Genomic DNA, 27,396 nt, shown 5'->3' with positions numbered 1-27,396 from the left:
CCACCTGCCCAGAGGATTCTGGGTGGTAAGGGCAGTTCAGGGACCATTGCACATTCAGCATGCGGGCCACCTCGGCGCAGACTGCTCCAGTGAAGTGTGTTCCGTTGTCTGAGCAGATCTGTTCTGGCAAACCGTATCGGGGAATGATGTCTTTCACAAGGACTTTGGCAGTGTGTAGTGCAGTTCCGGATCGTGCAGGGAACGCCTCGATCCACCTAGAGAACTTGCACAGAACAATCAGAACGTCGCGATAGCCTTTGCACTTTGGAAGAGTGATGTAATCTATCTGAAGAACTCTGAAAGGCCCTGGTGGAGCAGGTGTTTTCAATGTTGGCAGCTTGACCTTTCTGTCGTGGTTGTTTTGCCGACAGGTGGCACACCGCTTGACGATGTCCCTGGCCGTTGCTGTGAACTTTGGGGCCCACCAGACCTGTATGAATCTGTTCCTCATCTTTTCCACTCCCACGTGTCCAAGTGAATGAATTTGCGTCGCCAGGTATGGCAGAAGACTTTCTGGAGCCACTGTTCGTGTTCCAAACCTCCACAGGTTGTCGTCATGGAGCTTCGCCGCATTTTCAATCCAAGTCCACTTCTCTTCTCGGCTAGCGCTGTTCTGCATGTCTTTGATGTTGGCCAAACTTTCCCGTTTTCCCTCTTCAGATGTTTCCTTGACCTTCTTTGTCATTCTCATCATGCATTTCTCGTCGTCATTTTCAAAAATGTTCCTGTTACCGTTAGATCCGTCCGTGTTTCCATTTCCGTGTCCATTCTCGTTAGTCGTTTCGTTATCCCCCCCCTCTCTTTTTCTTGCGGCTGTTCTTGACACCGCATCCGCCATTGCATTGCCTCTTGCTTCAATGGTGTCTTGCCTTGTATGTGACTTTACTTTGATCACTGCCAGGTCTTTTGGCAGCTGCATTGCATCCAACAATTCTGCCACAAGCTGTCCATTCTTGATGGGACTTTGTTTCACACACGGAGGTGGTTTTCCAGTCAGTCTGACGGGTTCCATTTCCAACAGTCCACAGTCATTCTTTCCCCTAGCCCATGCTGGATGTTCCAGGAGATCCTCTCTTTTTAGCCTTCTCAGGTTCCACAAGACTTCTCCATCTCCTTCTCCAATGGCTATGGTGACTGGGGCTGTCTGCTTCAGACTGCATTTTTCTCCGGTTGGTCCACCAGCTGTCTTGATGATGCCTGACAGAGGTATTTCGTGTTTCTTCAATAGGTCGGAAATGTTGGATGAAAAGACTGTAAGTTCAGCACCAGTCAATCAAGAATTCAATTTCGATGTGTTCTTCACGCAAGGCAGTAGCATAGAGGGTGTTATCGGTTCTCGCTGGTTGGTAAAGCACAGACACGCCGTCGGTGGTGGCTACTGTGCGCACAGGGCATATGAGTGCCTCGTCAGCTGACTCATCCCCGGCATCCCAGTCCTCCATCGCTGGCCTGGTTTTCATTGTCTTAGGCCTTGTTACCGGAGCAGTCGCTCCCTGGGCAGCATTGGATGTAGATGCCCCATCATTCACTGGTGCAGGTGGGGGTGGGGGAGGTGGGGGTGGGGGTGGGTGAGGTAAAGAGTTGACAGGTGGGGGCGGGGGTGGTGGTTGTGGTCGGGTAGGGAAAGAGTTGACAGGTGGGTGAGGTGGGTATGGGCTTGTAGCCAGTGGCATTGGTAACAACAATAGAGGAGGAGGTACTGAAGCTATGGCTAGTGGCTGTTGATAGCCATACTGGAGTGGAGCAGTTTGATGATGGTTGGTTGCAGACGTTCTTCCTTGTCTTTGTGGATTGTAGAAAGCAGTGGCTGCTGATGGGGCCAGAATGATTTGTTTCGTGTCACCTGCTGGCTGTTGATCAGGTGGGGTTCCCATAACAGCAGCATTCTGTCCAATGAAGCTGTCTTTATCAATGTCCACTGCACTTCTAGATGTCTCCACCATGGCATATGGCGCTGTTGAGTCCAAGTCAGGCAGAGTCGGTTTGAGGCGGGTGCTTGGTTGCCTGTTGCGACCCCCGCCCACAATAGGTGCCGGGGTGTATGGGAGGAGTTGGCTCCTCCCCATTGAGTGGGCCTCTGAGACCACTCCTCTTCGCCTCATTTCACTCTGTTCTGGCAACACATCTGCTTCCATGAGTTGCTCCTCCAAATCACGTCTTTCAGTCTCTGTTCTCCAAATCCTGTCTCGGATCTCTAATTCCAACTTCTCTAATGTCCTTTGTAATTTTTTCTCAAATTTGCCAAATTGTAATTTCACTGCCATCCAATCTGACACATAGGCCTGCAACTTAGTTTTCCTACCAAGACCCATATCTGGATTGTGCTAATATCAATTAATATTAAATTGTACTATGTGTTTCGTGCAGTGACGTGATCCTTTATTTAAACTTTTAACTTAAATTTGTCAGTAGTGTGTGATGTTTTAGTGCCAACTTTTGCGATTCTGCTTTGGCCAAAGAAAAAAAAGAACCTCTCTCTCTCTCTGTCCTTCTCCTTTTTTTCCACACACACTCACACACACACGCTCGCTGCTCCCGCCAGGGAAAAGAAAACACTCTCTCTTTATCTCTCTCGTTCAGTAAACTGGCACTTGGTGAATTATTTTACTCACAGCATGAAGCCACAACAATAAATTTCACCAGTGTCAGTTCCACTTAACTCAGACTATTTCCTTTCTCCCAAAAACCGGCTGGACAACGACAACAATTAATGTCTCACTCACACCTTTAACAATCTCTCGTTAAATTCACAGTTGACCAAGTCAACAAAAACATAGGTTGGAAACCCTATCCCACTTTTCAATTACTGCACAACCAAAACACCCCCCTCTGGTGATTTCGTCTCCTCTCTGTATCACTGTAACGCTAAGTTTAGTCCTAGGCCATTAAACTAAACAAAGACCTTGAGAAACAACCACACAGTTCACTTCAGCAACAATGACTGTAGCAACAGTAACTCCTTCTATTTTCTCTTCGGCACCCGCACAGCATTTATCACAAAACCCACACAGCTTAGCATGTAATGGCAGTACAGAAAAAGAAAAGCTTTAATCCCCCAAGCTTGTCCGTAGTTAATCGATTACTTCTTTTAATTCGTTCACGAATCTATTCCAATTACCCAAAATATGTGTACACTTTAACCGTTTACTTTTTATCAGAAAACTTCTTATATCCAATGACATCTAGAGCTCATCAATCATTGATATAGGTATATAGGTATGTTACTTGTCAAAACACTTAATGACACAAACTTCAATACTCTCATTAATGTGCAGCTTTAAATCAAAAAAATTCTAATTTACTCCCTAAATTATGTCTATTTTTTAACTTTACTCTTGGTTCTTTTCACGCACAGAGGAGAAAAAACTCTCTGCTTTCACCTGGTCAGAGTTTCTTCACTGCGGCGGGTGCACACGCACACAGCGTCCTCCCTCTTGGTAGGCTTCCAGCTGGGGTTGGTCACGTCAGCCTGGGGCCCAAAATAGACTCTTCTAACAGATGTGAAGTTTCAAAATCTGCCCTCGAAGTCTGTTTGAACCCGAAGTCTGTTTGAACCCGAAGACTCAATCTGACCTCGCCGAATGGATGTTCTCGTCTTCCCCCTCCTCTTGCGTTCGGGTCACGGAAACCAAATGTTGGATTCACGATCGTTTTGCGTTGTGTTTTAGTTTTGATGTCTGTATTGAAGATGGTCAATAAAGCTTGACGGCTGGATCAGGATCGGTGATCAAAAGAATTTATTGTAGATGGTACATCACTCACTAACCGAGCACAGGCTAAGTCTCAAACAGTAAAACTGCACAGAGTCTAACAGGTGTGGTAGTTAGTAGAAGCGGGCTGCTGCTGAGCGTCTTGGCATAAGATGCTCCCCGAGTCGCTTCCTCGATCCGTCTCGAAGTCCAAACCTGAGACAAAGCCTGTTATACTAAAATCATATCAACGTAAATCATGCCAACGTGGAAGGTACCAACCACTGTACAAAACCCGGCCCTGGCCAGATGGAGATACTAGCCCGAATAGGCAGACATGCTGTCTCCCTCGGCCCATGTTATCACTGATGTTCCTCAGATGTTCCTAAACATCGGCCTGTATGACCTTCCTGCTGGTACACAGGCCTAAGGCACAGTTATGTACAATAATATGAACCTCTCCCTGTTGTATACTACACACAGTAACACAAAAGTAACACAGATGAACACATCAGAATACATACAGAAATACCCCAGATTTCTACATGTTCAACAAGGTTTGAGGTATGTTTTCTGTGATTGGTAGGTGTGTCAAAGGTGCAATCCTATCAGCGACCACATGTATACAAAATCCACACAGTGTGCAGTGTATCCATGTAAAGTCATTTACAGATGAAAGATAAGAATGAGAACAAAATTAATCATATTTACATACGCTTTTATCAGGCTTGGACATTTTGAAAAGGAGGCAAACAGCTGTGCTTGCATGAACAACTGTTCACAAGTGAACAAGTGTTCTCTGCACCATTGTTTATGATGAATCAAACGCCTTGCAACATTTTGTCCTGGTGGACCTCAACCCCTCCCCAGACAATAATTTGAACACATAACTCCTACTCAAACCGGTTATATTATAGAAACCAAAAAAATCAGGTGTGATGTACTGCTGTGTGTATCCACACAGTAAGGTAAACTTGCTCACTAACCTTACCTTGGGTTTCATTTCTTAAACCATTGCTTATTGCGGTCAGCCGCTGATGGGGATGGTGGGGCCTTGCGGACTCTCCTCTCCCAGTACAGCTTTGAGGAGTGCAGGCCTGCGCTGCAGACCCGTACACTGAAGGAGACACCCTGCCCCTCTCTCCTCTCCTCTGACCTGATTGGAGAGAAGTCATGTGACCCACATCACTTCCTGGAGTGGCTGGGGGCAGTCAGTATGGACATCAGTTGGCAAGTGTTGATCGTTTCTCACTGCTAGGTATCATCAGTATTTGGCATGCCTGGTTTCTCACTGGTTTTCTGTAACTTTTATTGCAGTGACAATGAGGCATCCAGTTTTCTTTCAACGTATGTCTGTCCTGAGCCACAGAACATCATGAATCAAGGGTTACTGTGCTCCATTACTGGGTTCCTGATTCCTGAGAACATATACTCACTGCTTCTAGAGCTCAGGTCAGACTTTCATTTGCTCCTAATTCGTTGTTGATCATGTGGTAGTGAAGGATTATTTGATGCAGTCTGAAGCAATTTGTTGTAGGGTCCAATCACCGATAATGTGCTAGAAAAAGATCTCTAGAAAAGTATGGGTACCCAGCAGTGCTTGAGTCTAATTCATAACTCCCTTTTTTTATTCCAGGCGTTATTTTGATGAGCCCAAGTTCACCTCCTGGCTTTCCATGACTGTGCATGGCTTTATGGACAGCCCAGTCTCTTGGGGAACCACAGAACACGGGTTCCTGAAGGGTGGGGAGAACTTCTACAACTTTGTTTGCTTCAGGAACCAGGACTACTGGTTGCACATGGCCACAAGCTCACATGATGGCTGCCCACCCTAGAACCAATGAGAGAAAGTGGACATTTTCCAAGACATTTGGTAAATCTGGAACCAACATTTACTTCATCATTAGATTTTCCATGTTTCCAAGTCTGTGGTAATGTTTTCAGCTTGTGATTTCAGTAAGTTTTGTTACACAAAGAAAACATAGTAAGCATGATATGTGAAATAAGTTTATTTTGACAGTTGTATATATTTTATGAATCTATTAAAAAAATCTTTACAGATTGTACAGTGTAAGTATGTATACATGTATATATTCCATTTGTATACAAGTTCAACTACATGGAAAAGATCCAGACAGAAAAAATACTGTACCAGTATTTTATACTAAAGGCAATCCACATTATATACAGTTCTCCACTCTGGAGGGAAACGGTTTAGGACTTCACACATACATCTGTAGAGGTCCATTTTAATCTCTTTCATTTTAAGGAGAAAATCAGTTGAAGGTCTGCAAGGTAAGTTTTAATCAGATCGATTTGTGGAACACATACCCTTACGTCCAGTTATACAAGTTGTTTGGGCCTCACAGTTGGAAATGGACCATAATTTCAATTGTCTAGTTAGAATGATGGGATGCTTCATTTTTATCACCCTTAAAAACCCATAGATTCGACATGACACTGACATGAATTTGATGAAATTATCCAATTTAGAGTAACCATGGTCTTCCAAATGAGATGAACGTGCCATTTACATTGTGGGAACCACATCAGGATGTTAAATAAAAAGACAAATATATAAAAGATTTACCCTAAAGTTAAGTGTAAAAGTACATAAATCAAACTTAGGGTGGTAGATAATTATTTTTTCAACTTTTTAATAATACAGACAGATCTATATGTTCAATCAGTTTTAAATATTTAAATACTTAGCACTGCATAAATAATAATTATTTCATCACTACAAGAAAACAGTAGTTTTTTTTTCCATAAAAGATTTCAGGGTGAAGTTAGCTAAGTGGGTATTTATTCCAGCCGTTGATTACTCTAGCCTGTGAGGATAATGGGGAAAATGGCCTGTGACATGGAGGAGGTTGTATTAACAAAACACAATGGCAATACAATATTTACAAAGAAGCATAATTAACAAAAAAAAACACACGTTTGACCAGCACTTTAGACACCACCAACAGCTGGGTAGCAGTGCACAGTGCCAAGTCAGCAAGGAAGCATTGGAGGTTTCACCAAGGAAGATGGAAGGTTATGGATTATGTTTTGTTGATTTTTTTTAATTTGTGTGTCCACTTGTGGTACTAAGGACCAACACAACTGCTGTGCTTTGACATACTCCTCCCTCTAACCACAGAGGAAAAGACAACCCAAATTCCGTTTTGAGTCAAAGTGCAAATTTGATCAAGTTCACATCAGGATGGGCCTTCACGAACGGGGATGTACAAGGCAACACTTTGGATCTCCACAGGCCCTCCACACATATAGACACGCACACTCAAAAATGCAGTCACTTTTCCTGACAGACTCACTTCATATTTCTTTAACTTAGCATTAAATAAAAAATGACTACACTTAACTTAGGCAATAGCATTGATAGTAACCTCAAACATTTTTGGTGATAAAAATAACCCAAAGCATTTGTCAGTGGCGACTTTAGCTTTGGCAATTCCACTGTATTACTACACAAATAAGACAAACAGCAAGGTCTACAAGGTACAATTACATAATACCTTATCTGTGAAGTGTGAGCCCATCTTATATGGTGCTTCAGGCCCCTCCGTGATCTTAGGAGAACCAGTCAGTAAAAAAGTAATGTGTGTACAGCTCTGAGGTAAGGTATTCCCTGTGACTACCTCAAGGCCAACATGAAACCTCTGTTAAAGTCCCATAGTGGAAAGCCTTCTGTTGTATGTCTACTTTACCCCTTACACACCCACTGTGTTGTTCTCAACTCAATCAATAGCCTAGGCAACCTCCCCATTTCACCATGTCCCACAAATGCCTAAGCTGTGCACACTGAGTATATTCTATGTGGTTGGTTGAAGTAAAACGTTACCTTGACTGACCACCAACTCCAAGCATAGATAGGCCCAAATAAGCATGTACACCAAACAACCTGGGAGATCACTACAGCCTTACAAAAATCTTTTCCATGCACAGAGTCAGAAATTGTTAACCACCAGGGGCGGATTCAAACAAGTTCATCTTTTTCTTCAGATGCATGACGATCAAACTCATACTGGAGATTAGAGGATTGTGTCCCGTAAAAAAAAAAAAAGAAAAATCGTTCCCTCTAGGCACTTTTGAGGATGGACTTCTTAGTCAGAAGAGGGCTTGAAGCTGCAGAAAGTCTGTCTGTTCCTCTTCTTTGCCCAGTTTAGAATTCATCTGTTTTATTCTGCAGGTATTTTAATATGGAGTCCATGCCCTGGGCCGAGCCCCAGATCCGCTTTAGCGCCTCGCACTCCCGCTCGTTGGCCTGCTCCAAGGTGGTCCGGTTGGAGTTCCGCACCAGTGCTTTGGACTCCCGCAGAACCTACAGTACCACCACAACAGCAGGAGCACGGAAAAGACCAGGAGTAACAAAAGCAAAAGGGTCAAAAAGAAAGAGGGGGAAAGGAAAAAAGGAAAGAAGGACAAAATGGTTTATGGATATGGATGCACTGTGAAGCAGTACAGATAATTCTCAATATAGTTCCTGGTGTGCTTTAACAGTTTTGTGTTTGTAAATCAACAATGCTCAACTCAACTTGTAGCACACCTACAATAACTCCTCTGTTTAAGCACTGTGTGTTTGTTGCATTGCTACCAGCATTACTGGTGCTGGGTCAGCTAAAAGTGTACATGAAGTGGTCTGTACAAGTGGAAATCTTTGGATACAAGACAAGTCCAGATTTAACATTTCACATTAATATGACATATATAAAAATGGTTGATGGTGTAAGATTCAACCAAATGTCTTACAACAGCTTATTGTCCTTTTTTTTACGTAAGACAATCACATGAATAGCACACATTCATTGCTACAACATAGCAGAGAAACGTAGTTAAATTATTTCTTGGGAGTGTTCTTGGAGCATTCAGGAGAACACACGTAAATGTTCTTTAATGAGGCCCTAGAACCAAAGACCAACAGAAACAGGGAGACGATGTGAATGTGTGGAAATGTGCTGTATGCGTGATAGAATGCCATGCCGTACACACAAATAAAACAGAAACAAAAAAAACTCTCAAATGAAATAAGGGATGACTTACAATGGAATTACAAGAGACTAGCTCCCTAATGCGCACCATGACCTCCTGCATGAAAGTGCCTGGCCATAGTACTTGTGACACGAGGCCCTTGGCGCAAGCCTCTTGAGCGGTCAGCTTCCTCCCACTCAGCAGCATCTCATTGGCCTACAGCAGGGGCGAGAGGAGAGGAGGAACCAGTGAGGAAACACATACGAAGGAGGTTAAGTAAATAGGACATTTAAACATTAAGGGCCCTATCATGACATTCTAAAGTGCATCGTCACTCGTCAAAAGTCTATTCAAATTTAGTAGGATGTCCAGTTCACATTGGGAGGGGTTTTGTTATCAAACGTGGAGCGCATGGCGCAACAAGGTGTTCCTAGGTTTTTTAATCAGTCATATGGGTGTGTTTGGGGCGTAAAATCATTTTAAACCAATGAGAATGACATCCGTCATTCCCTTTAACGGCGCAACGCGCGATATGTCAATTAAATGCATCGGTATTTTGCCATTCAACGGCGCATTTGAAGGAGGCTGCTTGCGAGACCGTATGGAATAGTCATTCTTAAACCATGCTTTACTAAAACCTAGCATAGCCTTCACGCATTTGCACTCGTCTATTATTTGAACTCATTGGCAAAGTGAAACTAACTTCACCAAGGAGTCAGTCAACGACAAGACAGTTATATGCAGTTACTTTCACTATTGACTGACAATGGGTTACCATCGAAAACATAGGCTGAAAAAAGCAACACTTACCCTATTGCTCAAATGACTGAATAAAACAACATTTATCCTGCAAAGGAGTTGCTTATATCTCGTGACAGTGCGTCTTCAGCTGTGCTCCATACGTGTCTCTCGCCTCTCCCCTAATCACTTTTAACCGTCATTACCAATTTGCAAATGATGGTGAATAACTACTCATCATGAGATGTACAGTATTTCGTAATATCTTTATTCTAATTATGTTTCCCATTGTAATCGTGCAATTTGTAATGCTTTGCATGGACGTGCGCTGGTGTGCGTTCATGAATGACAGAAGGATGGTGCGTGCACCTGCTAATATGACTTGACATGCGCTCTTAAAATAGCATATGAACAACTCACCATTGACTTCTCACCAGGTTTAGGTGGTGTACGATAGCGATTTTTAGACAACGCGCCAGGCCCCTCCCTAGGTTGTTAATTGCCACACCCCTGGGCGCAATGTTTAAAAAATAAACGTGCAAAATACCGAATTAAACTTTGCACGGGTGGAAAACGAACTTTACGCCATGCGCTGGTGCCCAAAATACAGCCCTAAGACACTTGAGATATTTTGTGCAAATTTAAAGCCATTAATTAGGCTCAAAAAATCACATCTATGGAGAGGGTCTCCGCAGACAAACTGAAGTATTTTTAAAGAAAGGGTGTTTAAAAAAAGACTGCTTCTGCAGTCAGTGCATCACCTTGCTCTTCTTCAGGTCATGTTGTGAGGAAAAAGTCTCTACAAGTCGATTACCGAACTCTCCTTTTGTATCCATTGACAGTAGCTTGTGCACATGCGGTAAACGACTTGTACGGACTGTCTCCACACAAGATGGTGGCAAGCAAGGTAACGCACTGACTGAACTGAAGAAATTATTTTTTCAAAAATGCAATATCACTGACAATGGACACATGACATCAGAACTGCGCTGAATGGATAAAAACAAAACTAAACAGAACTATACAAATTTCCTACTGCTACAAGCTAGCAAACTACAACACACACAGAAAACAAGAAAGATCTCAGGGATGTGTGAAAGGATTGTTATTACAATGTAATAACCACATTTTGTATAGACGTTTCAAAATGCCAACTGACCGAGGCGACACCCATGATGCGAGGGAAGGTGATAGATGAGCAGGCATCAGGCGTCTGGCCAATGGTGGCATAGGGCGTTTGGAACCAGGCCTTTTCATTGGCCCAGATGACATCACACAAGGGCAATATCGAGGCACCAAGCCCTATGGCAGGCCCATTCACAGCAACTACAATGGGCTTCTTAAACTGGATAAATGTGTTCACAAATGTCCTGGGGAAACGAGACACATGGAATATGGCTTTTACCAACATTTTATCTGAAGAACACATTCATGCAAGACATTAAGAAATCAAACAAAAAACAAACATTTATGATATTGAAAAATCTACCCTGCAGAAAAAAAAAATGTCTTTTAGGTTTGAAGGACATACCTAATTGTTTCAGCCATTTTTATGCTCTCCTTCTTCCTATCGTCAGTGAGGCGGCGTATGAAATACAGGAAGTCCAGGCCGCAGCAGAAAACACTTCCCACAGCGCTAAGCAGCACCAGCTTACTGTCATCAGCGGCTGCAGTGGCCATGGCACTTTGTACTTCCTTCATCACCTGAACACACACACACATACACACACACACACACACACACACACACACACACACACACACACACACACACAGAGTATGAACACAAGGCAAACAAGACTGACCAACTTCATACCTACCATCTCATATCAGATCAGCTTACATTTCAATCTTATGTTTCAATCTGAAACATCCAGTCATGCATTTTTGATGTAGCATGAAGCATGTTTGTCACGCAAGCACTTTAATCGGCCAAGTAGTTTTAACAAATCACACAAGCTCTGAATACCCAGAAGATGTATCCGAAACAAAGCAGGTTCAAGTTCCTGCCACGATTAAAAATGATGTTTACAAGAAAAGGGGAAGTGAACAGTAAACGGGCATGAAGCGAGAGCGCCGTCTTTCAGCGGTACTGTATGCATCCCCAAATAGAACAAAGATTAAAAAAAAGAAGAGTAACACATGGCAACAGAACTTGAGCGCCGAGTCAACATGTGTTAACAGCAAGTGACTATTGGCACAGTGCACATGGCTATCCACAATGCAGCCATTTTATCAATGTTCCAATGGAACGTTGTTAACGCATTGTGCTGTGGTAGTTGCTGTTAGATAGGACAACCTTGCTGATTTTAACGGGACAAATGTACTTTTGTCATTAGCTGTTTTCAGGCCCAACCACTTGACATCCGCAGAACATGCGGACTTACACCTAGATCTGAAAGCAGCTATTGTTGCCTCCATTTATACTGACACTGTGCCTGTGTCCTGATCCACAAATGAAATGGGACCATTTGTTTCTCTCAGAGCTGTATGGCCCTGGTTTCCATGTATCATATGAATTCCAGATATGAGCCACTACATTTAAAGTATATGGGAGTTGCTAAGGGGAAACAGGTTTGTCTGCAATAGAAGAAGCAAAGAAAGGTGACCACTGCTCTATCCTGTTCTTATTTATGCACATGTATATGACAAATGAGCTCAAAGTTAAACATATCTTTCAATGTCTTGTTTACAACAATGGCTCGCTGCTTAGCTACCTGTCTAGCTAAGTGTAACCTACCATAGCAACAATACACATAAAACCAAGTTTCACATCACATTGTTCTAACTCTCACCTTTTGGAATTCTAGAGATGTGCCTCATGTTCACATATACACACACCTGCATATATACACACACCATTTTTTTCAACTTCAAAATGTGAATATTCCAACATAGTGTAGAAAGTGTAAAAAAACGCAAGGTGGAAAATAAGTACATGTAGTTAGTTGCTGTGATGTGTAATTCCCAGTGTTTGGAATAACGCCGTTTAAAAGAACGACGTTAGGTAACAACGTTATTTTTTCGCTAACAGGGTAATCTAACTTTTTTCCCGTCGTTACAACGGCGTTAATGTTACTGGACGTTAAATGTGGTGCGTTACTATGCATTGATTGAATAAACTGTGTAATCAGGAGCGAAGACTTTGTCGACATCCGTTGTAAGCAACTCTAATTTAATGAAGCATCTCACACACGCATCTAAAGCTAGTAGCCAAAAACACCGATAGGCCTACCTCTACCACAGATGATAGCTCGCCATCCACTAGCAAAGAAGGACTCGGAGCAAAGTCCTCCAAGCAGCAAAAGCTAGATCTTTCTGCCTCACAACAAAAACCTATGACACAGGCTGAAGTCAATCGTAGGTCTGTCGATGTGCAATATCTTGAATTTCCCCTTGGGGATCAATACAGTATCTATCTATCTATCTAATAAATATCGAAAGTTATGTAGCCTACAAACACCTGTCTGTTCTACTCATTTCAACTGGCTGCTCAAAACTGCTCAAAAAATCCAAATTCTTTGACATATATATAGCAACTTTTTTTTTGTAACAGTAACGCAAATAGTTACTTTCCCTGGTAACAAGTTACTCTTATCATAGAGTAATTCAGTTACTCACTCAGTTACTTTTTGGAACAAGTAGTGAGTAACTATAACTAATTACTTTTTTAAAGTAACATTCCCAACACTGGTAATTCCTAACTAAATAACTAGCTCTCTAACTTAGCTAACAAGATAGTTTAGCAACTACCCATCCTCAAAAGTTGGGCTATTTTTTAAACTTGTAGCACCTTGTGATTTTAGGAGCCTTGCATTTTTTTTCTGCTTGCGTCTTGCTCATATAAATGCGAGGGGCATCACAATGGTCAAGCTGCATCGTTCCATAGAGAAACAACTTTGAGCACCCGGCGGTAAACAAAGTTTGTCAATGTGAACGCTGCCTTATGCTGGAAGAGGAGCTTTGCTTAATTTTGTGAAGAGACAACAGCAGGTTAACTTAAACATTCCATACTGTTTACAATGAACCAGCTGCGATCTGTGAGACTACCAAATGAGTGTTAGCACCATGGGCTAATCCACTGGTAGGGTGCTGGATAAAGATAAAAAAAGATTCTTTAAAATGTGAATTACCCCAGTTTCTCTAAATGTAACTGATTTCACATAATTATGTGGCATACACGATCAACAATTGATAGCAATTATTTTAGAGTTTCAAAACTACTTTTAGTTAGCCATGTGGCCCCTCTTGGCATTAAACAAAGGCACCCTCCCCTCCCCCAATGAAATGCTAATGTACTGGTTCCAAGGGCTATCAGATCCACAAGACAAAGGATGTTGCCTTGCTATAATGTATTCATACGTCATGAAATGTAAATATATTCATGTTTGGTATCATTGTAATAGTCTCAGTACAAGGATTGTAATGATTTGATTGTGAGAATGTTTGGAACATTCTATAAGTGATATTTCTGATATAAGATATCTCTCCTCATGCTATTCAGATAGGTGTGAAGTAGGTGTGAGTAGGTGTGTCTGATGCCATCTGGAGAACCAAACATGTAGGATTGTTTTGGCGCCAATTCTTTCTTTGTTTAACCCAGCGTTTCTAAAACTGTGGGTCGCGACCCAGACATGCCAGGTGGGGCGCGAACTGACGTGAAAAACAGGAGGTTTTCTTTTTTTTTTTTTTACTGTAGCCTGGGCCCAGGTAGCACCCGATGCGCAATGGACACACTGTGTTATTCACAGGGTTAGCGCTCGTGTCAAGGCAGCTTAGTTAGTCCCAACCGACATGACATTTTGAACGTTGTCGTGAGAGTGGTGAATTTCATCAAAACCCGGCCCTTAAAATTGCATCTATTCTCCGCACTTTGCGAAGAGATGGTAGCTGACCAAAAGGCTGTACTGTTTCACAGCAAGGCAAGGTGGCTTTCTCGAGGTAAAGTGCTGTCGCGCATGTTTGAATCTGCAAGCACGTTCACTAATGAACATTTCTTGACGAAGCTGGCCTATCTTAGCGATATATTTGATATATCTTAGCGATACATTTGAGTTAAATGTCCAGTTACAAGGCAAAGACAAGCACCTACCTCACCTAGCAAATAAGACTACTGCATTCACCAAAAAAACTTGAGTATGGGACAGGCGCCTCGATCGCGACAGTATTATGCCTTTGAGATTTCTGAGCGAAATCGCTGAAACGTCTGATTGGGAGCCACTCTTGTGATCCCATGTATTAAACAGTAGGCCTACATCACATCCCTGCAAAGTTTATTTCAAAAATATTTCCCAACCAGCAGAGCTCAGTATGACTGGATTATGGATCCATTTATTGCAGCATGTTGGTATTTCATTGAATTTATTGTACAATGCTGTAAAATGGCCTATGCTTCCTAATATGTTGCTGGAAAACAGAAATATGTGTGTTATGTATTTATTTATTATTATATCTCCAGCACCAGCTGATTTTAACTCTGTTGAAGAGGATATATTTAGAATTATTCATTGAATTATTTATTCGTCATTATTTCAATAAATTTGACAAGTTTAAGCTTGACCTACCACTTTCTTAGAGCCATGAGGGACAGGTGGGGCTCGAGAATGCCCCCTTGATCAAAGTGGAGAATGAAAGAAAAAGTTTGAGAACCACTGGTTTAACCCATACAAAAGTGACTAACTTGCATTGTATGTCAGAAGAACGATGGAGAACTGAAGAGAAGATAGAGAGGTTGATCCAACAGAGGCCATGCATAGACCATAGACCATTTTTTTGTACCCTCTCTACACTCTTTTTTGTACCCTCTCTTTTTTTGTACACCCTATTCTGCTTGTAACAGAATAAACCTGATTCCTGAGTTTTCCTGAAGTTTGCCAGTCTAAGATTAATATTAAGTAATTATTCACCACAATTACTTTCACTACAAATGTGTTATTTTCCAGCACTTGGCCAATAAGAACATTAAGCCATGTAATTCAATCATTATCATTCAACTCACTTTAGTGAGGAATGGTCACCACTAGCAATAGCAGTAGTAGCAAAATGTACACTCACATCTGGGTTCAGGGAGTTGTTCTCTGAAGATTTTGTAGAGAACAGAATGTGTGTAAAGCCATCCTGTTTCTTCACCACGATGTCCCGATACCGGTAGGCACTCTCTGTCTGACGCACGCTGAACCGTAAACGTTTGTCAAAGGCAGCTGTGCGCTCTTCAAAGCGCCGCTTCCCACTTACTCCAGAGGCACTAGTTACTCCAGTAACCGCAGTCTGCAAGCTAGCTGTCCCGTTAGCTGCCGACGTCTCCGTGAAGGTGGAAGTACCTTTGAGAAAACAAGTAAGCAAGGACTATTTAAAGACCAATTTATTGGAGCAATATTTCTATTCCTAATACTTTTTGGTTGTAGTTACTGTTTACAGCTTTCAATGCACACTTTCTTTACCACCACACATGCAAACCACTTTACCTTTTCCGTTGAGAATGCGCATAGCTGCAGGCGTGATGGGGAGTTGTGGAGAGGCTAGAGTGGTCTGTGTGCGAGGCCGTGTGCCCATGCGCGCCCTCTCCTCCCCAGGCCCCAGCAGGATGCCCACTGGCTTCTCCAGCAGCGCCACCTCAGGAGGCACCGAGTCCGGCTCCTGCCCGCCCTGCTCGAGGCCCTGGGCGGCCTCGCTGGGTGACTCCTCCGAGTCAGTCCGACTGTTCATGGGACTTTTAGGCACAAGGATTTTGATGCCGGACTTGGCGAGGTCCATGCTCCGGCGTACAGTATTAACAGCTGGCGATACAGTCAAACCTGAGCTGGCAACACCATCGGTGACAGCGCCTGATCGTCTATACTTTTGGTTTGACATCTGCTGCTGCTGTTGTTGTTGTTGTTGTGGTCGTTGTTGGTACTGCTGCATGCCAAATGAGTCCTTCAAATCGGGCAAGTGCTGTTGCTGCTGATGCTGCTTTGTGGGGCTAATGGTTAGCACTGAAGAAGTGGGCGAGCTAACAGTCTTTACCAGAGGCTGGCTGACGCTGGGGCTGTGGGGAGGAGGTCGTGAGATCTGCTTGCGTGCGTTGTTGCTGCCACCGGAGGACGAATGTTTGAAGCTGATGTGGGGCGAGCTGCGTGTGGACCGGATGAGAGAGCCGTCCCGCTGCCTCTCGCTCATCTGCCGGTTGAACTCGTGGATGAACTCCATGCAGTTAGCCAGGTGCGTCTCTGGCTCCCATGTGTCCCCCTCGTAGCCATAGCCTCGCCAGCGGACCAGGTACTCCATCTTGCCCTTCTTGTTCTTCCGCTTGTCTACTATCTTCTCGACCTGCAGAGAGGGAGTTGCAAGGTGGATAAGTCTTCTGGCAGAGTGTAGGTGTTTTCTTAACTCAATTGGCTGGTATTGTTCCATTTTGTCAAAATCATTCATTCATTAATCTAATCCAGAAATCCACCTTAAATGCCTTTTGAACCACTTTTGTTGTATTCTGAGTCATGCTTTTAATAATCATGAACCATGAAACAAAACAAGATTTGTCTTGATTAGTTTCAGATGTGGCATTTCAGAAAAATGTGACAAAAATTATTTAAAACTTGCTGATGAATGTTTGAACTCGCACACAAAAAAAAAGTGGACAACTGGATTTATAACCTAGTGATCTCAAGATCTGTGCTACATTATCAGAAAAAAAAGCATGGATTTAAATAGATATAGACCATGTCTGACAACTGACTACTAAATGAAGATTAGATTAGACACTATACGCCATTGTTTTTCCTTGGATTCCTTTCCTTGGGCGACTCACAGCAATCTGTGGCTTTCTTCAAAACAAACAAACTTCATCAGCTCAGGTATTATTTTTCTTTAAAACATTATTGAGTGAAGGAAAATAATCTTTTTAAGGGCTTACTTCCAATAATTAATCAGATATATAATCAAGCAATATGGCACGAGTCAGAGTGGGGTTGGTAAAAGATATACCCACAGCAGTGATTCGGTCAAGTGCCGCAGGTATTCATAGACGTGGGTGTAGCCTATCCTTTATCAACCCCTACAATCTTAAGTGCTCTATTGCAGTTACAGTTCTAGTGTAATTATTGCTTTGAATGAATGTAATGTAGTGTTGGACAATACAATGGAAAATGCAGAGTGATAACTAGTGGTGAAGAGACCGTGAGGGAGGGGTGTCCTGGGATAAGCTCAGTCATGGAATGCCTCTTGTCCAATCAGATATAAATGGTTCGTATTTGCACCACATATCTCAGCATGAAATGCCAGTACGTTCCATCATGGGTCATTCCATATCAAACCAGATAAGGTTGTTCCTGCACCATCTCAGATTTTGTTCAAACCTTGTCTATATCTTAAATTTGTCCAAAACTAAGGCCTGTAAAACATTTCTGTTCAAATTTTAAGTCTTCATATTTTTAGCCCATGATATTTCAGTTTTACAGCTTAATGCATTATTTGGCATTTATATCTTGAATAGCATTGGTCATACTAGTCAGATTTTTTTTTAGGTTGGAAAACAATCGTGCTCTCAGTGTGAATGAATTACTAAATGTTTAACAGCATGCTCACTGATTTTCTATAAGGCTCTAGATTTAGAAACAGGTTCTGTTTTTCAGTCATATGTGCGGTAGCTTGTAAGAACATGAAAATATATGTAGCTCTTGGGAAATGTAGGAATTTAGTGTGCCAATATATTATGCCAAAGTGGCAATGTCGTACCATAGATAAATATCATACAGTACTGTGCAAAAGCTTTAGGCACCCAATAGATTTTTTTGTTTTAGCAATGTTATGATGACCATATTTGTTGATTACTCATTGTCTTTGTTAGAATTCAACCAGAAGATAGAGGGAATATAAAAAACACAAAATGTGCATTTCAGGTTCTAGTCTTCTGCATCTATTCGATTTGGTTGTTTTTGCAGTGTTATAATGACCAATCTTGCAAGGGGGAAGATGAAGCCTGTTGGAACTGCTACTGGTCCCGGCTCTGACACATTGCTATCAGAAGTGGAGATGACGACACTTTGACAGATTGAAGATCTCATTGAAAAGCTACAGATGGAAGAGTTCATTGCTCACTTAAAGTGGAAAAAGCATAGCCAAAATTTCTATTCAAAGAGCCTTGATGAAGCAAGCGGACACTGTATTCCCACCTGGGAATACAATGAAGAGGGTCACCGGAGATGTACTGTATGTTTCAGGTGGCTCCTCCACTTTGTGCCAAAATGCTCTTGATGCGGCATCGTCAGTTTTAGGGTGAGCCACGGTCAAGTCAGCAGCTGATCTCGAGACCTTTATCATAGCTGGATCCATCAGCAACTTCTGGCAGGCCATGCAGGCCCGTCAGTAGGGCTGCGATACCGCGGTCACGTGACTCCTACCGCGGGTCTGAGCTTGTCACCGTCATCACCGCAAAAAAAAAAAAAAAAAAATCTGTGAAACATTTGGGTGATTCGACTTCGACGTTTTCAACCATGACATATGCACAATTCCGCTTTGAAAACGTAGCAGAATCTCAGAGTTATGTCAGCTTAGACGTCTGCAGGTGGCTAGCCTAGGCTACATGAAGTTGAATCCCACTATTAATTGGCCTGCACATGTGTACACGTACTGTAGGCCTATGTAATGTCATGATGTGTAATGTGATGAACCATCTTATGACATTGATACTCAGAGAACCACAGTTACGTTAAGTAGGCTAACCCTCCGTTTTAACAACAAAACTTCAAAACGTATCATCAAAAAAATGAAGCAAATCCGACCTTTCGCGTTTGTGTTGGGGAGCGCGATGTTCCAACATTACATTTGTTTACTATGCGAGAGTAGAGGAGAACTGGCACAATCGTAACACTTTTCTATTCTCTCTGTTCAAACTCGATTTACATAAAGCTGTTAAACGTGAAAGCTGTGAAATTTGGCCAGAAAGGAGTCATACATGTTTAGTTCATGAAAGAATTACAAAATATGTTCTATTTGTTAAGAATTTAACTGAACAGCGACATGTAGGTCGAGGCTAGCCTCGGACCTACCTTTGTTACAACCTGACGCAGCCAGGTGCGGTAGCCAGAGAATGTCTAATAAGGGGAGAACTGCCACTCTCGGAAAACTTCCGGTTTCTGAACTGGTTGCAGTTCCTTCTGTGGTTCCACATGAGGGTGCTCGTCCACGAGTGCAGAATGCATGGAGGTCTATGGAGCTGTACCCCTCAAAATCCACTTTTCTCGGGATATAATTTTTTTTCAAGTAATTTGAATATTGTACTCGAAAGGGGAGGCAAAGAAAATACACTTACATATACATATATTATATTTTTTAAAGTCACTTAATTGTTCTAAAAAGCCTTTCAAACGTGTCAATCATGTCATTCATTAGCACAATGCTAGCGTGTTATGGGCAACAACGACCCAACCTGTAAGAAATCAAAAGGACATAAGTACTCGTTCGTTCAACTTTTGACCTATAACCAGGCTTGGAATTTCACCATTCTGGGGGCAAGGCCACTTGGCCTTCAGTTGGGCATATTTGGTGGGGGGCACAAAGGCCACATGTCAGGGCACCAAGGCCAAAGTTAACTATACAGTAGTAGGCTATAAAAATGATCAAAGTTGTATTTAGCCTATTCACTGCAGTAGACCTGCATCACTGTATGAAACATTACAAAAACATGAAACATGACATATTACATAGAACTGTAAATCATCTGATCATCTAATATTTACAGATATCTAGGCTATAACATTTATTTTATATTTGGCCTGTTATGAAATCATGTATTGAACAATTTAAGCACAGCTCAGCTTTAAGAAACTCAAATAGCCTAGATGCATGCTTAGCATTTTGTGATCATTAAGGCTACTTTCACAAACTCTTAGTCAGCTGTCCTCTGATTTACCAATAGCTAATTGGTAATATGGCGATATTTGTAACATTTATTTTGTATTTGGCCCGTTATGAAATCATGTGGAAAAATTTAAACACATTGAAAACTTAAAGCCCAAATTTGGAGACACCCATGCATGTCGAAATGTACTGCAAATTCAAAACTGGATTACTCTGGAACGGCTAACTGTACATGGGACTGCTTTACAGCTTTGTGTTCGGTAAGGTCTGCTGTTTATTCTGATATATGGTTTGTCACGTGTTAAAAGAAGGGTTCGTGAAGTATTCCACCGAGATGAATGGGTAGGGAGATCATGGGACGCAAAACCTTCAGTAGAATGATTAAATTTAATTATATTATTTACTTTTCTCGCGAACCGTTCAACACAGCAATTATCGGCTAACATCATTTAAAAGCTGAGAAAAAACTCGTTCATGTGATACTTGTGATGTCTGTGTGATGAATAGGCTACTTCGCCAGTAGTTCAACTGAGAAGAGTGAATGGTGAATTTGGACGCACTTTCTTTCTTGCACTGTCACTTTCTCCACTGCGTAAAAAGACTAAATTAATTTGCACTGTGAATGCTAAGATTATTTTGACAGGCCACAGGCTAAATAAAAATCGCTATTAGTAGGACGCAAAGCAGAATATTGAAAGAAGGGGGCACCAAGGCCACCGTGGCCTGTAAACCTCTGATTTTCAAAGGGGCCTCACGGCCAACGCAAGGGGCAGCGACGGCCATGGCCGTCGTGGCCGCCATGAAATTCCTACCCTGCCTATAACCCATGTTGAAGTTATACAAACTACAATCAAATCTGAGATTTGTCAACCACAATCAGGTGAAAGAGACAAATTTAGCCATCTAGCTCCATTGACTCCCATTCATTCTGCACTCATGGCGATCGCCCCCAGTGGAACTCTGGTGGAACTGCAACCAAAATTCGGTACAATGGGACTTAATACGGAGTGGCCAGGCTCTCCGTAGACAGGCTCTGCGGTAGCCTACCGTTGTAACATTAGCATAAGCGTCATGACTGTAACAGTTCTTAAATCATGATAGCCTTGTTGATAAACTGCTTATTTCTTTCATGTCTGAAGCATTTGGTCCAGTGGTCTTTGGAGTTGCTGCAGCTGCCTAAAGTTTAATTGGCTATGATGGCTGATGGCGGCACAAAATTAATAATCCATTTCCAAATCCATTCCATAATCCAAACCGCGGTAATTTCTTGCTTACCGACCGTGGTAAGAAAACATCCATACCGTCCCAGCCCTACCCTTGGGTGGGGAACAAAGGCTCGGTCAAGAGCTTCCCTCTTGGGGAATCAAGGGCCTTGTCAAATCAATTGAAATGTTTAATGGTCATACTGAGAACATTAAAGAAATTTCGCTTCCAATTCTTCATGGTTCATATCAAGGTCAGAAAGCTTTCCATCCCGTTGAATTGTGTGTGTGTGTGTGTGTGAATTGACTGAAACGTCAAAGAAACATCAACAAAATTCCCTATTTGGAATACTTTTTCACGTGTATCTGAACTTGTCAACCAGATAGCCGTATATGGCGTGCCAATGGATCTCTGGCCACTTGCTAACTTCGTCTACCCATTCTGTTATCAGCTCAGGTTTAGGCAGACAATCGGCATTGGCGAAGACTAATTTATTAAGGTACGGTTTGTGGTCCTGGGGGGACAATGACAGTGCATACATTGACAGCTCAACATGCCGGTCTATTAGCAGCGCCATTTTTCTGACCCCAAGCTGCACACGCACCCAACCTAGGCTCGGGATGTGTACAAACATTGTAGGGGTCTATGACGCATTTTTAAAAGTGTAATTACTAATTTAAAAAAAAAAAAAAAAAAAAAAAAAAATTTAAATCAACGGTGAAAAAATATGAAACACTGGAATTGAGCAAAAATACTTTACAGGTGTTAGCTAAGTTTTGAGACCTAAACGTTATGAAGACAAACTTTGGGCAAAATCTGAGATGGTGTGGCAACCATCTTTCTGGATTCTGTCTGATTTGACACAGAATGACCTAGGCTGACATGTCTTGTAAGTGTTGAGGCGACTGAATTTTCCAATATTAGACACATGGATGGTGGATTTTTTAGTCTTACCATAATTTAGGTTTTAATGTATTGTAGATTGTAATCTGTACTGCTTAACAAATCATTCAATGCTGATTAAAGGTTGTATCAGCGATGGCGGGGTAACGTCACTTCTGTTGATGTTCAAACAAAACAGAGAGCTAGCTCGCTACTCCCTCACCCTCCCTCCTGTGCAACTGAAACTCTCCTAAGCGCGCATCTCGTCGGTTATTGGTTGGAACACTTTATTTTGCCTTTGAGTGGTTGCCAACACTTGTTGGTAGCAATTGTTATTGTGTACAGATCTCGGAGCCCAGGCTGCTTACAGAGATGCATTGTTTTGACGGCCTGCTTATGGGGCAGGCAGCTAGCGGATCGTTAGGAAAGATTAGATGAATGTGATCATTTATGTTTGGGCCTTTTTTGGGGCTGAAATCGCTAATACAACCTTTAAGTTAATATTTGACCATTTCTGTTAAAATATAAAGACAAGTTTCAGAAGCAAATGAGTGGGAGAAACTGGGGTGGATTATATTCATGCCTTGGTTTGTGTGCACATGTTGGGTCAGTACATGGTTGGAACGCTACTTCTCACACCACAGCTCCCCCACGATTAGGAATATTTTAGAATGATGTACCAATGTGTAGGCTAATGTATACACATTTCAGATTGATTCCTCTTTTTCATGGATGAACCAATGACAAGCACTTATGAAATTACGTCAGCATATATTCAATTTCAAATCTGATGATAATTTCAGGCCTACAACAGTTACCTATGTCTGATTAATCTCCGTCTATGAGCCAGCCAATTAGCTTCCTATGTTATGCCTCTTGTTTAAATTTAGTACTGTTGGGTAGACTTCATGCAGCGCCTGCACAAGGAAATTTCTCCCATTCTTCTCCCCAGCTCCAGCTATCTAGATCTGCTTGAACTAGTGTTGTCTTGCTCAGCAGACTCATAGCTTTATGATGCTGTCTTTATTCTGTTGTGTTCTATATTAGCGCTAGCAGAAATGCAGCTGTCGCCACTAGGTTGGGGCCAGCAGCAGCTTACAAAAATGTAGCCCAAGACAAAACCTACTACCATGACATTTATTCAGCAAGTTTCCTGACAGAAATAGAAACATAGAAATATAGGCCTTTGTTGTAATGTCAGTAATCATGTCCATTACCCTATCAGTAGGCAGCATGAGCCTTGCCAAATAAACTAATGTGACTAATATGAACTTATTATCCTACTGTGGATGTGCCAGAGCTTATCAGCCTTTTGCTACAGCCATCCCAGCAATTAGGGTATTATGTCTTGAACCAAACAATCAAAAGCCCAAAGAACAGAACACATTTAGAGGATAGAGCTTGGATTGTGGTACTGTGGATTTTTGACACACCTTTACATGTTTATTTATATTCTATACTAGGGATGTTGATAGACTTCAAACCATATTACAGTATTTCATGGTATTTTGTGTGATAACAAGATCACAATATTCCATGCTGTTTTGTGCAATAACCAGTGGTTCCCATACGTTAACTAATCTGTGGCGGGGCGCCATGAAATCAAAACCGGCCACCACACATTAATCTTCTATGTTGTACTATTTAAATTAAAGATAAGATAAAATAATTTCATTGAGCTGCGCTTTTTACGCACGCAGCCTTTCCTTGCCCCGCCCCGCTCTCTCTCGTAACAAGCCCGCTGCCCCTCCTCTGTGCATTTAACAAAACATTAATGATTGTTGAAGGATTGTTGTTGCCACATAGAAGCATTGTATAGAAGATGACGGGCTAAATTGCTACTAAATCCGCTTAGCATCAGTGACAATGCTGCGGATATTTGTTCAAAACTGCTGCATTAAAGTTAACTGCTAAGGTCTTATCACAACATAGTACATTGAGGAGACTAAACTAAGTTAAGTTATGCAATCAAGCAGTATCTGAAAGCTAATGTTAGAATACTGTTTGCATGTCGAGTTTAGCATGCTTACTTACAGCTGCTTGTCAATTTCGTTACTCAGGGATCATTTTATTGACTCTGACACTGAATATTTGCAAAATCCCGATGTAAATGGAAAAGTGTTTTCCAAGACTCAAAAGTGCTTGTCCCAAGGAGAAGTACGAACCTTTATTTTAACTAACTACATAGAAAACGTTATTAATTGCATCCAATCATCAGCAGCCTTTTAACAGTGTTAAAACAATAATTACAAGGGTTCCCTCACAAACGTCTTAAAGTGACAGGCACTCAATTAGACCTATACACTACCAAGACAATCTGAACCCCACCACAAATTCATTCAAATTCTGTGGGAAACACTGATAACGATAAATGATGAAATGAAAATAGTACTGTACCATTCATCAATGTTTTTACCATATTTAACTGAACATCAGATTTGCCACAGGATGTGAAAAAGCATAACGGCAGTTGGGTTTTTGGACTTTTGCACTGAAAGCTCGGTTTTTAATGGAATTAAACAAAATCTTCCACAACTTAAGGCCTAAAATAAAAAAAATCATAGTTTGTGAGAAGGGACCATTTTTTCTCCACGTAAGTGAATGAGAATATTTTATGCTAACCTAAGATTAGGTATCAGTGAAGAATTGACTAGCTTGGTTCCGAGGGATACATGTGTGACCCAAGCTTAAGCTAGTTAGCTGTTGCGTTTTCGTAAATGGGAAAACACCTAAGATTGTCTCCCCATAGGAAAATCTCTGGCTGATTTCTATCTATCCACTAACTCAGGGGTAGGCAACATGCGGCCTTTTGGCTCCTCTCTAGTGGCTCTCTGGCTTTCTCTAAAAATGGAAGTTATAAAATATTTCTCACAATTTCATATAGTCATTAAGCTTCAAGCTACTCCAACACATTAAGAGTTAGTAAACATATTATACTGTACAATACAGTGTATGGCAAGTATGCTATATACCCGAGGTTAATAAAGTTTAAACTGATTTATTTGAAATTTTCCGATATCTTTGCGGCCCCAGACAGATTTACTTGTATTTCTGGTTTCTTTTTAAGAGAAAAGGTTGCTGGCCCCTGCAATAGCTGATACAGTAATTATGGAACAGGTGACATATATTAGGTTTGCCAGGCTGAGAAAGGAAGGGGTAAATATCCTTCATTTAACAATATCTTTCATTTAACAATAGATTTAAACCCTTACAAACATGTTGCATCTTACCTGACTTATCTAAATATGACAATACAACTAGGTAGGTGGCAGGCAGCATCAGGCTGATTCATGACAAACCATTGCTGACCTCAGCCTTGAAAACAGTCTCTGTCTTAGGTAACTACACACAAGTCCTATAAGTCATTAACTCAAATGATTCCAGCACCATGGAGAGCAAAGAGACAAGGAAAAATTGAATTTCCATTCCAACAGGTTCGGCAGATGTACATGTCCATACTCCATACTATACAAATTCTGAACTGTATTCAGTTTAGACCTGCATCACCCCATTTGAAGCTAAACAAATATATAGTCTTGAACTTTCACAAAAGTATATTATGCATTGGATGCCTAGGAGTATGGTGCAGGGAAACTTTACATTTCCCAAATCTCCCAAATTCAGACATAACGTTGTTTGTGTTTCTTCTCACTTCTAGGTTCTAGGCAATTCTACACCAATAATACCCTAACAACTACTGACAAGAACACTGTAGTGCACTTATACATTCTAAATCCATCCTCCAAGTTTCAGAAAGATATTTTGGGGACATCAGTATTGGTGGGAGAAAGTATTGCAAACTGTGAAAAGACTAAAAAGACAGAAAGAAAGAGAAATTTGGCATTTTTCTCTTCTCAGTGTTATTAGAGTTTGGTAGTTGGAAGGCGTATGTAATTTCGTTTTCCTCAACACAGTAATGGATTATTGTTAAGTGGGAACAATTTTACCTGTAACTCTAACTTCAGGCTCCAATCAACCAACTCAGTCATTACAAAATTATGGTAGTTCTTATCTTTACATCCAGAAAGAATACTAACACAACATGTATTGCTCTAACAGCACGAGACATAACTGGTTAATTGGAACAACGTTAGAAGTGCTACATGGTTAATCAAAACATGAAACAAAGGGAAAGTTACGCTAACGTTACCAATCTAAGCTAACAATCTCCATCACAAGGTGGTCCACTAACTGTACTAGAATTTATGTTTAGAGAATCCACAACACAAGGTTGAAATTCACCCTTCTAAATACAAATAGCCGCATATTTGACAACTTAGCTAGGATAGCTGGTCCAAAGTAAGGCCTTTTTGTTATTAGCCATCACTCAATCCCCTGGTTTGCCTGATTAATAGCCAACAAGGTAGCTAGCTACTTTTGAGACGACCACATTCTGTTCGCTTCATCATCAAAGTGACCAATTTATTTCACACAGAAACTACTTCGGTGGAATACAAACTAGTATAGCCACGAACTCTACACGCTTGATATCAAGCTAACTACCGCATTCTAGAGTGAGGGGAAACACAAAAGGAACGTTAGCTTGGAACAGTTCACGAAGTTGGAAATGCCCAGCAAGCAAGTAAGCAAGCTTGCTAGCTTCTACTTTTCTCTTAGCAAGCATGCTAGCTAACGTTAGCGATATTCAACGACGTTACTAAGGCGAGTCAGTAGCTACCACACATGATGACCCCAATGGACCAAATGTTCTAACTGTTTACACAAAAACACAAAAAAATAATTAGATGTTGCCCAATTGCAGGTCAACTTTAAGGTGTTTAATTTCCATACCTCGTAGAGCTCTTCCGAGGCCATCATAAACAGATAATTTGTCGACGTTCAGCTAATCCGGTAGGAACTGAAGACACTTTTTTTTCTCCAGTTGCAGTTGCCTTTGGCCTCTCCTCCCTCCCCGATCACGGAGATGGGCTTCACACTCAACCACGCGATATCTGTCTTTACGAGGTTTATTATTTGACACTACCTTTCTATTTTCAGTGTTTACGCAACTAATAACACAAGGACAATCATCAGACTCTCAACTAACGTCAGACTTTCGGTGAAGGCACTCAGT

The 27,396-nt window shown here is 41.6% G+C and overlaps 2 protein-coding genes across 3 annotated transcripts in view; one reads left to right on the top strand and one right to left on the bottom strand.

Annotated features, from left to right (window-relative positions):
• The window catches only part of rpp40 (ribonuclease P/MRP 40 subunit), a 22,881-nt gene extending 14,897 nt beyond the window's left edge, over positions 1-7,984 (top strand). Inside the window, exons 6-9 of one of the 2 annotated variants that reach the window (XM_076293442.1) lie at positions 4,721-4,919; positions 5,007-5,141; positions 5,326-5,562; positions 7,885-7,984. In XM_076293442.1, coding sequence (XP_076149557.1) covers positions 4,721-4,919; positions 5,007-5,141; positions 5,326-5,524 — 533 coding nt within the window. In that variant the 3' untranslated portion in view covers positions 5,525-5,562; positions 7,885-7,984. Of the gene's footprint in view, positions 1-4,720; positions 4,920-5,006; positions 5,142-5,325; positions 5,756-7,884 lie in introns of those variants that run through there. The other variant, XM_076293441.1, reaches the window with a different exon arrangement.
• Positions 5,681-27,396, bottom strand: cdyl (chromodomain protein, Y-like). Its single transcript, XM_076293440.1, has 7 exons — positions 27,114-27,396; positions 15,866-16,709; positions 15,456-15,721; positions 10,933-11,105; positions 10,561-10,771; positions 8,736-8,879; positions 5,681-8,016 (listed from the first exon to the last, which is right to left on the bottom strand). The coding sequence occupies exons 1-7, from the start codon at positions 27,138-27,140 to the stop codon at positions 7,858-7,860; spliced, it is 1,824 nt and encodes a 607-aa protein (XP_076149555.1). The 5' UTR covers positions 27,141-27,396; the 3' UTR covers positions 5,681-7,857.

Source organism: Alosa pseudoharengus, unplaced genomic scaffold (assembly GCF_046254945.1).
Source record: "Alosa pseudoharengus isolate Yale_2024_CS ecotype anadromous, Long Island Sound unplaced genomic scaffold, YU_APseudo_1.1 YU_APseudo_1.1_scf_2, whole genome shotgun sequence".
NCBI lineage: Eukaryota > Metazoa > Chordata > Actinopteri > Clupeiformes > Clupeidae > Alosa > Alosa pseudoharengus.
Note: the sequence above shows the minus strand (reverse complement) of the source record. Positions and strands in the feature narration are given on the sequence as shown.

Excerpts from the sequence above, each read along its gene's own strand:
- cdyl (XM_076293440.1), bottom strand. The coding sequence starts at position 27,140 with ATGATGGCCTCGGAAGAGCTCTACGAG. Across the intron at positions 15,722-15,865 it reads GCGCATTCTCAACGGAAAAG|GTACTTCCACCTTCACGGAG; the intron begins GTAAAGTGGTTT and ends GTTTTCTCAAAG. Across the intron at positions 11,106-15,455 it reads ACAACTCCCTGAACCCAGAT|GTGATGAAGGAAGTACAAAG; the intron begins GTGAGTGTACAT and ends GTGTGTGTTCAG.